At 40.7% G+C, this 14,976-nt stretch overlaps 1 protein-coding gene across 2 annotated transcripts in view; it reads left to right on the top strand.

Moving 5' to 3' along the window:
• PRKN (parkin RBR E3 ubiquitin protein ligase) overlaps nucleotides 1-14,976 on the top strand; it is a 1,506,714-nt gene that overhangs the window by 299,251 nt on the left and 1,192,487 nt on the right. For both annotated transcript variants that reach the window (XM_006152254.2, XM_006152253.2), the window contains exon 2: nucleotides 1,643-1,806. In XM_006152254.2, coding sequence (XP_006152316.1) covers nucleotides 1,643-1,806 — 164 coding nt within the window. The remainder of the gene's footprint in view (nucleotides 1-1,642; nucleotides 1,807-14,976) is intronic.

Genomic DNA, 14,976 nt, shown 5'->3' with positions numbered 1-14,976 from the left:
GCGAAGGAGGGAGGGCATGAATAAAGGCAAAAGACTGGGTCAGTTGTTTTGGGAATGTCTTTTCTAGGAGCATTTATTTTGGTGGAGTACCTATGGGAACTAATGGAATAATGCTGGAATGTCGGTTTGTGCCAAATGAGAGGGGTCTTGGATTTTTCTCCTTGAACGGGAGTCCCCAACCCGCCTGGTACCAGGGCCTGGCATGGAAAAGGACTTGGGGAGGGTGCTAAGGGTGGTGGTAGTGGTCCCAAGATGACCCAAGCACACTACGTCCACCATGCACCCCATTTCCACCACTACTACATTACAGTATATGATGAAAGAATCACACTATAATGGGGTTGGTGCGGCCATGAGAATCCAGTACATCCCTGATCTGACAGGAGGCAGTGTGAGCAATGGGAAGAGGCTGCAAACACAGACAAAGCCTCACTCACTTGCCTGCTGTGCACTCCCCACTGCACACCCAGTGGACCAGTCCTGGTTAGGGACCCCTGCCTTAAAGGACAGTGTGAGACTTTAAAGACTCTGCATGGCATGGCATGGTCAGAGCTTCATGAGTGGGGTTTACTTTGCAGAGTGGTGAGGGCATTTTGCAAGAGAAGAGTGTGGGTTGAAGCTCCAGGTGGGAGGCTGCTGCAAAAATCTAGTCAAGAATCAATGAGGGACCAGTAGTTAGTATGATGGCTATGTCACTGGACTCCCATGTAGTTGACCACGGTTCGAGTCCCAGACACAGTGGCTTAGACTCACGCCGGGTGCATGTGCATGTGTGGCCAAGATCCGAAGAGGAGAATGGAAGAGAAGGGATTGCAGCATGGCCATCCTCCCGGGAGGGTGTGTGTGTGTGTGTGATTTCTCACTTTCTGTCTTGCTGTCTCTCTCTGTCTGTCTGGCAAGTACACGCACCCTATAGCAAAAACCTCTCCAAAAAAAAAAAGTCAATGAGAACCTTAGAGTAGGGAGAGGTAGAATGGGAAAGACAGGACAGATGTGAAGGGCATGAAGAGGCGGGATGGCAATGGAGATGAAGAGAAGCCTGCAAAAAGACTGGGAGGTTCAAGCCTGGGTCTTATGGGGAGTAGTGGTTCTGTGAGAAAAATTACAACACTTGTTTCCAAAGAAAAGCAAATATTTAATTGTCTCCATAGACTTAGTGGAATATTTTGGCCAGGACCACCAAAGCCTTAGGGGCTTCCCTCTGGTCTCTGAAGTGGCCTGGATGGTTCCTATTGCTGTGTCTCAAGTGCTAACACTGCCTTTCAGTTTTTTAAGAGGGTGGCAGTGGAGAGATTGTGCATTCGTACAAGATGTCAGAACTGAATCGCTTCAATAAACTCATGGGAATCTCACAATTCCAATCAAGCAAGTGTTCTGCTTGAGTCCCTCTGCTTTCCAGGATGGATGTTGAAGGGAGAATGTAATTTTGGTTTGTGGGTCACTGACTAATATATGAAAGGGGAATCCCATGGGGGGGAACTCTGTTTTCCCAAATACTGCTCTATAGTTGTTATAAAGAAAAAGAAAACTTATGTTGCTCATTGAAGGGCGGTTGGGGAAAGTGGTTCAGAAATGCAGCTGCCACTTAAAGGCCATTGAGTAACGCTCACTTTCTTTTCTCCCATCCAAATTTCTTGGACAGTGTTTGTCAGGTTCAACTCCAGCCATGGCTTCCCAGTGGAGGTCGATTCTGACACCAGCATCTTCCAGCTCAAGGAGGCAGTTGCTAAGCGACAGGGGGTTCCAGCTGACCAGTTGCGTGTGATTTTCGCTGGGAAGGAGCTGAGGAACGACCTGACAGTGCAGGTGAGTCTCCTTGGTGGAGGTTCCTGAGATGCCGCCAGTCCCGGCTCAGCCCGCTTACGCCGCCAATCTGACATTCATGCCTGAGATCTAATAGAATAAATAGTGCCTGGGGATTCCTTGAACTTTACTCCACACCGCTTCATTAATTCTGACCTTCTTAATTATGCATTAAAACAGCAAGCAGGAAGGATGGGGAGAACAACTGTGAGTGAGAGAGAGAGCGCACACGAGCTGGGCTCAGTGAATAAATGTTTACTGACTACAGGAGCAGCAAGGCACAATGTCTGTGTCTGTTCAATTTCTACCTTGCTTATTCCATTTGAATCTTAATGAAGAAGGATTCAAATAAATTGTTCCAAATCAGGCTGCTCAGTCACTGCGCTCTGAGGAATCTGTAACCCAATTGTGACCCCTGGAGGATGGTCAGGGCTGCTGCCATTCTGTTCAGGAGGAGGCCCCTGCTCAGGTCCCTTCCAACCAGCTCTGGGAATTCCCTGTGGAGGTCCAGAATTGCTCCGTCCCAAGGCTGGTGGAGGAAGGCAGGAACTCAGCAAAAGTATTTAATTTCTTGAAGGCTCAGTAAAATTCTTCCACCAACAGGCCTGCAGCATCATGCAGTGTGCGTGGTGTGTCTCTTCTCTCCTGGCTGGCTGTCACCGCGTGCACCCTTCTGTGCCTGGGCACCTCTCTCCTCAGGTGCCAGGACACCCTCTGCACTGTCCAATCCCTGTGTGCCCCTTAGAGCAGTGGCTTTTGTAGGAGTCAGGGAACTGGTTAGGCGATTGATGTGCAGTGCCATCGCCTAGATGCCAGGCCAGTGGTCAGCAGGGAAGCCGGCAAGTGAGTCCAACTCCTATGAGCCTGTCTTTTGTGAAAGCAGGCAGGGACTGAGGGCTTGCGGCCCATGGTTCAGGTGACCACTTATGAGGCTGCAGACTGGTTTCCACCTTTCTGAACCAGCACCTATTCCTTGCACTCCGGTTTACAGGTGCCTGGGGACGGCTGCTGTGTACAGGCCTCCACGTCCTATTCCTGCCTCTTCTGAGGGATGATATTTGCTACTCAGTGAACTGCTTTCTGAATTCCGGTATACAAAGAAGCCATAGAAATGCAAATCGCTCCTGTCATTCTCCTGGGGACTCCTGCCAATGGTGGGAGGCACTTTCTCATTGTGCACAAAGTGCTGCGCTTTGCTCTCCAGCAATTTGTTTTTATAAGGGAAGTGTGTGCCTTAAAAAGTGTTTTGATTTTTTTTTTTAATTTCAGTCAACTAAAAAGCTTTTCACTGTACCTGCCAACCTCTAACTCCAAGAATGTTCCCTTCACAACGAAATGATTTTAAACAGCTCTTTGAATCAAAATATTTTATATTACCAGAACTTTCAGGTTCTTGAGCTGCTCACCTCTACCAGTTGGGCTGATTGGAGAAACAACTGACTAGTTCATATTCAGTTAGACTAATTGCTACAGGCAATTATTGTACAAATACATATGCCTAAGACATTTATTGATTTAAGAGTCTTTGTTTTGACAAACACTTAAACATTTTCTATGTCTCCGGTTTCTCAGGGGATCCAAAGAATGGCAAAATTCAGCCCTACCATTGTTAAGACCACTCTTTACTTTGGGGTTCTAAACCTAAAAGAATTATTAGGTTGAGTCACATGAGATTACTATTGAGTCATGAGGAAAGCCTCGATGGATTTTTTTCTATGCCAAAATATGTTACTACTTTTCTGATGACCCACTATTTACATAGGATAAAATTACCAGCAATTTTATGTGATTCAATTTAATATCTATAATAACATGAATGTCAAGCAGAGCTATCACAGTACAACCAAAAAATAGGTCGTATGAAGGTAGAAAAAATACATCTGGTCGGAAATCACCAGGCGAGATTCACAGATGAATTGAATCCAGGTTCCACAGGCGAGGACAGGAGAACAGTGTGTGCTGGGAAAAAAGAATGAGCTCCTATTCTCCTGACCTTAGAGGGGGTGTTGAAGATGGGGCAGGAGGTGGAGTTTGGGGCTGTATTCATAGAACCTGGTCTGACTTGCACTGAGGTTTCACCTGTGGAGAACTAGAGAGAATGGATGGCGTAGGGAGAAATGGGGAGTTTGCAGGTTCCCGCTCACTGTGGAAAGGATGAGATGTCTCACTCACAGTGAGGGCTGATGGCAGGAGTGTGTGTGTGCAGAGGTCTAGTGGCCCTTGAGGTCTTTGGCCGAGAGCTTCTGGGCCCGCTTTATAGACAGCGAGGCACATATTTGTTATTAAAAAAAAAGATGCAGTCACCAAAGGGCAGAGGGCAGCGTGAACTGAGGGCAGAGGCTCAGACTGGCAGTCACCTAGGCAGCTGGGAGAAGCCAGAGCACAGGAGGCCCCGTGCTCCCAGTGGGTAATCAAAACTCCTCTAAATCCTTCTTTGTTTAACTTTACTCATTTATTCCCTGATGGAGGTGGGGGAACACACCCAGAAGGGTCTTCATGCCATGATTCCCCCCAGCTGCAGCCAGCTAGGATCCTGGGCGCATGCACGCAGCCCTGGCTTACACAGGATGTGACCCTGGGGCCTTCATGTGTGGGTGTGGCGTCGCAGAGCGTTGTCACCACTGCCCACCTGCTGGTCCCAATCCTCTAAATTCTGAAGATAAAGCTGAATAAGAAACTGTTCAGAGCCAGCCCTTTGGTGTAACAGTAATGTGCTGCTCAAGAGAAGCTGGGTCCCACATGGCAACTGTGGTTCAGGTCCCCAGCTCAGTCTGCCGGAAAATGCTGTGCGCACAGGTGTAAGTGTCTAAGATCTAATGGTCCAGAGGCCTGGTGGATGGGATCATAGCATGACCAGACCCTGGAGAGGGTGCTCTTCCTCCTCTCACTCTGTCTCTCATTCTCACAAGTGTGCTCAAATACTCAGTCGTGAATAAAGGGGGAAGAAAAGGCTTAATAAGAGAAAAAAAATATGGCCTTACAGGTAACAAAGGAGTTGATAAAGGTGTAGAGCCATGGCGCTTTGGATAAAGCAGGCGGGGTCAGAAAGGAAGCACGGGAAAGAAGTGTCTGTGCTGTGACCAGTTGGAGGAGGAGGAAGAGAAGAGCCTTTGGAAGTGGGGACTGTGGTGACCAGGGTTCTCCAGGACTCCAGTCCAGGATAACGAAAGCTGGATGGCAGGGCTTAGCAGGGAGTGGTAGAGTGTGAGGCTCGCAGCGTGTGATGTGCCCAGCACCGCCGGCTGTCACTCAGGAGGTGGGGTGCCACGCCATGTTATACCGCATCTCTACCCCTGACTACGCTGGGCTTCCTCCCACAGGTGTGCTCAGTGTGAAAATGCAGCGTTGGAGTCTGATTATCGGACTGGACGTTGCATCTTGAACATTTTTCATGCTATATAATCTTCATTTCCAAGTGTGTGAATGATATTCTGTAGAGTATAACATAATTAACTCTTAATTAGTTGTCTGTGTTTCATTTTTAATATTAAAAATTAAGGCAAAATAATTTCAAAATGTGTACATGGAGTTAAATACTTATAGAATTTGGCTTCTCTGTATCTCAGTTTGCTTATTTCTAAAATGGAAATAATAATAGCACCTAACTTCTTTGAATTCTGTGAGAAATAAATTAGTTTATTTATATAAAGTTCTTAAAGCAGAGTAAAATATATAGTAAAAACTGTATAAAAGTTATCAGTTATTGGCTCCACCACTGTGAGGCAGTTCTTCCAGGGTCTGTGGAATTGACTCAGGTCACGTGTGACTCCTTTCCTCCACGAGTTACGATGAGAACGTCTGCTGTAAGTGCGAGTTAAGGGCAGTGAACGGGGATAAGTACCTTCCTGGACTGGACTGCCTGTGTGTGCAATATTTATACATCTTAACTAAAATGATTCTGTGGAGGTTATGAATAATTTTTTGACCCTTATATGTGCAAATTTTAGTTATCTTAAGGAAAGTAGGCTTTGGAGTCAGCAGGTGGCATGGAGGTCAAGGTGGGTGGATGGATTTCATATGGCTGACTCTGTGGTTCAAATTCCAGATCAGGTGGCTTAGAAATCATGCCAGGTGTTTGTACATGGATGTCCAACATCCCAAGGGGAGAATGGAAGAGATGGGAAAGTGAGAAATGTACAAGAAGGAAAGTGAGAAATCTCTTTCTCTCTCCATCTCTCTCCAGAGAGTGCACACACTCTACAGCAGAGACAGAACAAAATGGGATTTGAATTTAACAAGCTTGAGAAGACTGTAATTCTCCTAAACAAACTTGCTAGAAGTAGAACATTATATTTGTCATGTTCAGGAAAGACTCATCATGATATTATTTCTTTTAAAAATTCATTGTTATAAAGCAGAAATCTGCCATGCTCTGTATTTGTTACAAGCAATTGGAAAGTTATGCATTTTTTCCCTACTTCGTAGACAATGCTTTTGTGCAGGATCTTTCTCGTAGCCTTATGTCTGCAAGTACACATTTTATAGTATCAATCTTTGAGATATTCTTTACAATCAATATTTCCTCTTCGTACACAGGGAGTTTTTGCTTTATAGAAAGATTCATTGATGTGTTCATAAATTTGTTTAACCAAATGTCCGGCTTTATGATGTTTAAAATCTATGTCCACATTCAGAGACCGTCGTTTTATGAAATAGGCCATTCTTGCCGTAATAATAAAGGATATCAGTTTATTGTCTCCATTCTTCTAAGCTTTACGATATGACAAGATCTGAATTTAGAAAATCAGCAGCATTTAGACTTTGATAGCTTAGTTTAAGTTATAGATATTAAATAGTTAAGGCTCTGGGACCAGCAGTTAGCGTCACGGCTATATCGCTGGACTCCCATGTAGTCTACTGCGGTTTGCGTCCTGGACCCGGTGGCTTAAAACTCACGCCGGGACCATGTGCGTGCGTCCCCAAGATCCCTAGAGGAGAACGGAGGAGAAGGGATTGCGGCATGGCCACCCCCCCTGGGGGTGATTTCTCGCTTTCTGTCTCTGTCTCTCTGGTGAGCACATGCGCCCTATGGCAAAAACCTCTCCAAAAAAAAAAAAAAATAGTTAAGGCTCTGAGAATCCAAATTATGTAATTGGCTATATTTTTACTGATACCACTGCAAATATTTCAAAATCTGTGACTTGCAAAACTGGCTTTCACCCACAACACAAACCATGTTACAAAGGCCAGAGAAATTCATGTTCCTATAATCTGGGGGGAGGGGATTGGCCTATTACAGGTGATTTGTTTTATGTCTAGCTAACTCACTAAATTTTGAAACTTTAAAAACTGCTCTGTGATGTTCTGAATGCCGTGTATGCATGTGGAACAACTTCTAACTTATATCAGTGTTTTGCTCTTCTTTTTCGAGAGATTTTTGCCATAGGGTATGTGCACCAACCAGAGAGACAAAGAGACAAAAAGTGAGAAATCAACCCCCAGGAGTATGGCCATGCTGAAATTCCTTCTGTTCCATTCTCCTCTCACTGTACCCAGTGTGAGTTTCAAGCCGCCGGGTCCAGGACTTGAACTGTGGTCAACTATGTGGGAGTCCAGCGCCTTTAACCACTATACCACCTGCTGGTCCTAATATCAGTATTATAAACTCGCTTCTTCAAAGTTGATATTTTCTTAATCTCCTTTAAATTTTTTTCCAGCATTATAATTTCCCTTTTAATATACTTTGTTTATATTTTTCTAACTATAGGATTGATATATGTTAGTTACAAAAATTGAAATGACAGGTAACCATATACCAGCAGGCCCCTCTAACTCTGCTAGTATATGTTTTAAATAATTAAATCAATTACTTTTAAAAAATATATATATACACACACACACACATACATATATATATATATATATCATTTATAATTTTATAATTTTTCCTTTACTGCTATCAGGTTGTCTTATATATTACTAGCTTTATGGGTTCAAGTGTACCTACAGACATCAAAAAGTGAAACTGTTCACACTTAGAGAAACTTTATTGAATCACAATTTAGTGATTGAGGTGTTGAGAAGTTACCAAATTGTGTTCATAGAAGATTTCATTGTGAAGACTGGGTTGTTACACATTTAATTGCAAGTTTGATGGTTCTATTTTTTTTGGGGGGTGTAATCAGCAGAATCTTAGCATTCTTTGTTATTCTTGTACATCTTAGAGCATATATTTACAACTATTTAGTCACTACTATTCAGCTATTTTTACCATTTTAAGTACAATAAGGTATAGTATAATCACAGAATATATAAGGAGAGGTTGCTACTGAGAAAAAAAATGAGCCGTGTATGTGTATAAGCTCTTAGTGCTTCCACTAATGGGTGCTAAATGGACCCCTTGGTGTGCGGAAGGGAAGAGAGAATGGCAGAGTGGTGAATATCTTTCTGGGTTTTTCTTTCTGTTTCTGTTTTCTTTTTTATAATTAAAGTAGGTGATATGACCCTGTATACAGCTTACCAAAAGATTAGGACACTTTTGAAAATGAAATAAGGTCCCCTTAATAGTTATTCCACAACAAAATTCATACACTGCCAGTGTCCTGGACAGACCCAGGCAGGTGATCACAGAGCCCATTGGAAGGTCCTCTCCCTCTTAAGAGTCTCAATTTCTTTTAGAAGAAAAGTATTTTTGGATCTCTCACTCCAGGAACTTTGGGAAGAGACAAGACTGCAGTCTTATAAAGGTTTTCATAATAAAAACTGTGATTTGTTCTCCTTAACTGGTGAAGGATATTTGTAAGATTATACTATAACTATGTTACAATATGTTAAAATGTTGTACAGAATTCTCAGTCCCTAGAAATATGACCATAGGCCATTTTTGAGAAGCACCGTTAAAGTATAATTATTTTCTATATACATTAATCTTTTTCTTATGTTATTGTTAAGGTTTTAAGAGTCTTAAGGAATTCTAAAAATCAGGAAAAAATGTGGTTATCAAAAAATGGGTGGTCTAGCACATGTTCTGTTTCTAGAAAATTGAAATAGACTTATTCTTTCCATTTCTCCCATCACGTATACTAAAGTCTGGACATGACATATAATGCAAACGTATTAAAAATCCTAAGAAAAATGCAGATTGACTAGGTACCTCAAGACCTAAGGAAGTATACAGAGGTGAGATCCTCGAGGTTTTTTTTAATCATATTATTTTAGACTTGAAACTAGCAGTGTGGGAATTTAAGCATGTATAGGGAAGGAAGGACTTCTCCCTCTCCCTCTCGCTGTCTCTGTCTCTCTCTCTCTCCAGCAAGTGCACACACCCTATGGCAAAAATCTCTAAAAAAATAAAATAAAAAACAACTGTGTATAATTTGCAGGTAAAAATAAAGTTCATTTAAAATAACACACACAGGGACCAGCAGGTGGTATAGTGGCTATGTCACTGAACTCCTATGTAGTCGACTGCAGTTCGAGTCCTGGACCTGGTGGCTTAAACTCATGCCAGTCACTGTTATGTGCGTGCCCAAGATAGATACTGAGAGGAGAATGAAGGAGAAGGGATTGTAGTGTGGCCATCCCCCTGGGGGGTGATTTCTTGCTTTGTGTCTCTCTGTCTCTCTCTGTCTTTCTGGTGAGTGCACACACCCTATAGTAAAAACCTCTTCCCCTAAAACAGAACAAAACAAAAAATTATTTATTTAATTTTTAAATTTATCATCTTTTTTTAATTTGCTACAGGGCACATGCACTCAGCAGAGACAGAGTGAGCGAGAGAGAGATCCAGCACTCCACCTACAGTTGGCCATGTGGGAGTCCGGTGCCTTCATCACTATTCTACCTGCCGACCCCACCATGTGACTTTAAGGATTGGAGAAAATATTCACTTTAAGAAAATATTCAGTTCCCCTTTTATTGATATCATACATTTATGTAATAGAAAGAATTTAAGAATGAAATAGTCTCATTTTTAACTATATTTATTGAAAACTCCTTTACACCTTTTATTGAACGTAAGAGCCTAGAAAAACATAAAGCGTTGAATACATTTCCCTCAGGTTTTTTTTCCTTTCACTATAAAGGAATTTTGCTAATGACAGTCTAAATGGGCAATATAATTCATCATTTTCAATGATAAAGCAAAAGGAAGCCAGACTAAATTTTGTTATGTCCAGGGTGCAGACAGTGAATGATTTCTTTGTATGAAGAGCATAGTGGGACCAGCAGTTGGCGCATTGGCTATGTTGCTGGGCTCCCATGTAGTCGACCATGGTTCGAGTCCCAGATCCGGTGGCTTAAACTTATGCTGGGCGCGTGCACGTGCATATGCGTGCCTAAGATCCTGAGAGAAGAATGGAGGAGAAGGGATTGTGGTGTGGCCATCCCCTCAGAGTGTAATTTCTTGCTTTCTGTGTCTCTGTCTCTCTCTTTCTGGCGAGCACACGTGCCTTATAGCAAAAACCTCTCCAAAAAAAAAAAAAAGAACATTTGTGTAAATGACACCCCAGTCTTATAGTCCTGATGTGCAGGCGTCTTCTCTGAAGGGTTGCCTTGCTAATAGAGTGAACTGCTGGTCTCACATGTTCAAGTCAACTGTCAAGAGATGCTCTTGAGTCACTACTGACCTCACATATTCAAGTCAACTGTCAAGAGATGCTCTTGAGTTCTCTCGAAGAGCTGGTAGATTATTGTGGGTGCCAGTAAATGCTCTAAGTATCAGGAGTCTAGAGTCAAAGAATGACAGTCTGTACACAGCAAATGGTCTCTTCAGGAAGACCCTCATTTCAGTTGTTTGTGCCTGTGTGCATATGTCAGTCAGAAAGAATCTCTGAATTACTTACCTTCTCACATAACTCAGAATCCTCAGAAATGTTATTTTTCTGTCAAAGAAGGAAGTCTTGACATTTCCGTACCCCTGTGGACTTCTGAAACATCTTTGAGGATTGCTGTGGAACAGCACAGAATTGAAGAAAAAAAACAAGTTGAGATTCTTTTAGCTTCTGAGAAGGTGACAATATATAGTCTGTGGATTTATTTAATAGGCTCATGTCTCACAGATGAATCCCTTGTCCTCATTGAGCTTGTTTTCTAAGGCAGGTGATGTTGTGAGGAAGGGAAACTGGAGCAAACAATCCCCCAACCTTGGGATGAGTTTTATTACAGTATCAAACACAGGAGCCTGTCTAATCGGAAACCTGACAAATGAAAGAGAAGAGATTACAATTTTATTCCTATTCACTTCAATCCTAGTGTCAAATATTCTGTTCTGTTGTCTCCATTATTGAACTCAGATTCCATCATCCAGTTGACCTGATGGTGTTTGAGATTTAGTCAAATGCAGTCATCATCCTTTAAAGAAGTTAAAAAGCAAGAGTTTGTGTCTATACTTACTTATTACATGTATGCTCTGAAGCTTATAAACCAAAAGATTGTTCACTCATAATCTACTTTTTACTTTGTAATTTTTATCTGGTAACTATAAAAACCTAAGATTGTCAGACAACAACAAAAATTTTTCTATGTAAAGTCTCTTTGAAGCTGAGACCAGCAGTTAGCTTAATGGCTATGTCACTGGACTTCCATGTAGTTGACCGCGGTTTGAGTCCTGGACCCGGTAGCTTAAAACTCTTGCCGGGCCAGTGTGCGTGCATGCCCAAGATCCCGAGAGGAGAATGGAGGAGAAGGAACTGTGGTGTGGCCATCCCCCCTGGGGGATGATTTCTCGCTTTCTATCTGTCTGCCTCCGTCTTTCTGGCGAGCATGCCCTATAGCAAAAAACTCTAAAAAAATAAATAATAAGAGATATTATTAGCCAAACTCACTTATGATAAATAAATGTGGAAATATATGCTCGCCTTCATTTTCTGTTTGTAGGTAGGCTTGTGTTATAGCTGTAAGTAATAAATTAACATTAGTAAATATTTATTTTTTTAGGTATAAGTTAAATGGTAAAGTTAAATGTGTATAATAAAAGAAGTATAACTTTAGTAATGACCTTAAGATTTTTTTTTTAAAATGAGAGTTTTACTTTCTTATCCTAATATATTGTGTCGACTTTTTTCCTTCAAATATTCTGTTTACTTTTGATAACAATACAACTTTTATGAAACATCTAGAAGCAGAGGTTTAATGGACTGAAATTAACATCAGATGGAGTAGCACAGTAGTCTTTCAAGGTGTTGAACACCGTGCTAAGAGGTTGTTCTTTGGCCATGTGTGCCAACAGAGGACACACAGGCGCATCTGAATGGAAGCAAAGCATCAAGAATTCCTGGTCTGTTGTGCAGGCTCATGGTTTATGAACTTCGGGTAAAGAAAATGCTGTAGTGGGACCAGCAATTAGCGTAATGGCTATGTCACTGAACTCCCATGTAGCTGACCGCAGTTCGAGTCCTGAACTGGGTGGCTTAAACTCATGCTGGGCACGTGTGCATGCGTGCCCAAGATCCCGAGAGGAGAATGGAAAAAAAAAAAAAAGAGAATGCTGTAGTATCTATTATTTATCAATTTTTTAAAAAATATTTTTGTTTTAGCATTTCATGCATACCCCACATAGAAAAGCATACACTCATTTAGGGAATGCGTATGGAAAGAGGTTTTGAGTTTTGTAGATGCGTTTGTGTAAACTACATTTCATTGACAGTTTTATCCTGTCATTGTATTGTATTTTGCCACCTGATGTTTTCTGTTCTGCTATTCGGTCTGGCCAGTGGTCAGTTAGTGTTCGGTGGTGTCACTCAGAAAAGATTTAATATTAAGAGTAATTATGGCACAGAGCTTTACTTTTAAAATTAATAAAACATTCCAACATTAGAGGGAAAAATGAGGAATGTGAGAAGCCACGGCTGCTCATGTTCTGGAGTACATCACAAACTTTATTTCAAATAGGCAGGCTTCTGAGAGCTCAGTACAGGTTTTGCCAAGGATATTTTCTGTTCATTTTTATATCCTTAAGTATTTCAAAGGGAATTGGATCTGTGTGTTTACATTCCATTTTATGCATAATTCATCAAAACGTTGTTCTGAAAGGAGAGAAAACAAAAACAAAAACTTGCTTAAGATAGTTCTAGTGTTATTTAAAACTTGGACACTAAGAACTGCAGAGGCTGCTAAAGTAGATAACGTCTCCTTCCTCAGTTTACCTGTTTTGCCTCGAAGAATCAATTTTCAATTTGAGCAACCTGCATTAAAAGCCTAAACTATCTTTATTAAAGAATTATTTTATTTAACTTTATTTATTTATTTATTTATTTTTATTTGACTTGAGAAAGAAAGAGGGAAAGTGAGAAAGCAAGCTGCCAGGTTGAACCATGGTGGGCCATCTAGGAGCCCAGCACCCCTAACCACCACACCACCTGCAGGCCCAAGAAGCCTAAACTATCTTTAAGTATACATTCCTCCCAGGGAGTTTTCCAAAACCATCCCTCACACACTTATTATCATATGTAACAAAGAAGTTAAACCTTCAAGAATGTTACAGAAGAAATCACTTAGAATTTGACTACATTTTCCAGTACACTGGTGTAATGAAGTGGATATGCATCACTCTGAAGCCTAACCAGGATGGGCAAGTCATTACAATTCTGCAGTCTTTGTTTTTCTCATCTATAAAATGGAAGTAGTAATAGTGCCTGCATTTTTATATGGTCAAGTGTTAAATGAGATTTTACCCTGAAGAACTGAAACATATGCAACTTTTAGCTACTAATAGTTTAATGTGGTGAATAATTTACAAAAGAAAATCTAACCCATTATTTCTGCTGTGCAATAGATTCATCCTGAACTTTAACGTAATACTCAAAAAGAGGGGAAAAAAGTACCCAAGCCGGTTTCTTATTCCTTACTCTAGGTAACCTCGGGACAGCAACATGTGGCATATTTGAGGAGCTCCTTTGATTCAAATCTTATGATAAATTGTTATCTTTTTTTTTTTCTTTTTTTTTGGAGAGGTTTTTGCTATAGGGCGCATGCGCTCGCCAGACAGAGAGAGACAGAAAGTGAGAAATCACTCCCTCAGGAGGGATGGCCATGCCACAATCCCTTCTCCTCCATTCTCCTCTTGGGATCTTGAGCATGCACGCACACACACCTGGCGTGAGTTTAAGCCACTGGGTCCAGGACTCGAATCGCGGTCAACTACATGGGAGTCCAGTGACATAGCCATTATGCTAACTGCTGGTCCCATAAACTGTTATCTTAAGACAATATATTATTCTCTAATGGAACTTTTATTTATCTTAAGAAAATATATTCTTCTCTAATGGAACTTTTATTTTTCTCTAATGCACTGAGTATGTCTGCATATGCCACTTTATTTTGGAAGCAATTCTACAAGGATATTCAGTGTTCAAAAGCTGTTTAGTAAGAGGCACACAGTAATTTGAAATTGTTCCTTTGAGTTTGTGAGTCACTCCAAAGTAGAATAGAGGGCAAGAGGCGAAGGAGGCACTGGGAAGAGAGATGCAGTATATGACCTACTTAAATGATTAATTTGTTGCCTTTGTCATTTGCAAGCAGAATGGAGATACTAAATTTACATAATGGATCATTTGATAGTCTACTTAAAGCTAGTTGTATGATTCTTGACATGCAGATTAGATTAGTATCTTTTGGGGTTTGCATTTGTTTGGAGTGCTTTAAAAGGAAAATATTTATTTCTTATATGCTAATTTTATATATTGCTTATATTGTGTAATATTTATATTTAATTGTGGAGTTCCATTTCCATACTTTCTTTTTGACTCCATTCCATTGTTCTAAATGTCTGCATCAATCTGTATATTTGTACATGTGTGTGTAACAGTTTTTTTATCCTATTCATTGATAGTAAACAATTTTAAAAATGATTTGTATCAAAAATTTTTAATTTTTTAAAAAATTTTTCTGTAGGAGGGTATATGAAGTATTAAAAGTCTTAGTTATGATAAAGGGGAAGTTTTTCCAATGATTCATTTCAATGTATTGAAAACATACAGTTGAAAGATATGAAAAAGTATTCAAACATATAGAAGATAAATATCAGGGATATTATTTCTTGATAATAGCAATAAAATTGCTAATAACTTTTAAGTCATGGTTAGAAAACATACCTGTAGATTTTGTCTTATGCATTTGAAGTATAGAATAAGTTTTTTGATTAAATCTTTCAGGATTTGCTACTTGCAGAAAGCAGTAGAATCTAGACCTGGCCTGACCTATTATATATCCCTATTGTTTTTTTTTTTTTTTTGG

This window comes from Tupaia chinensis, unplaced genomic scaffold, assembly GCF_000334495.1.
Source record: "Tupaia chinensis unplaced genomic scaffold, TupChi_1.0 Scaffold000346_1, whole genome shotgun sequence".
NCBI classification, from domain to species: domain Eukaryota; kingdom Metazoa; phylum Chordata; class Mammalia; order Scandentia; family Tupaiidae; genus Tupaia; species Tupaia belangeri.
The sequence above is the reverse complement of the archived record's forward strand: the minus strand, read 5'-3'. Positions and strand labels throughout refer to the sequence as shown.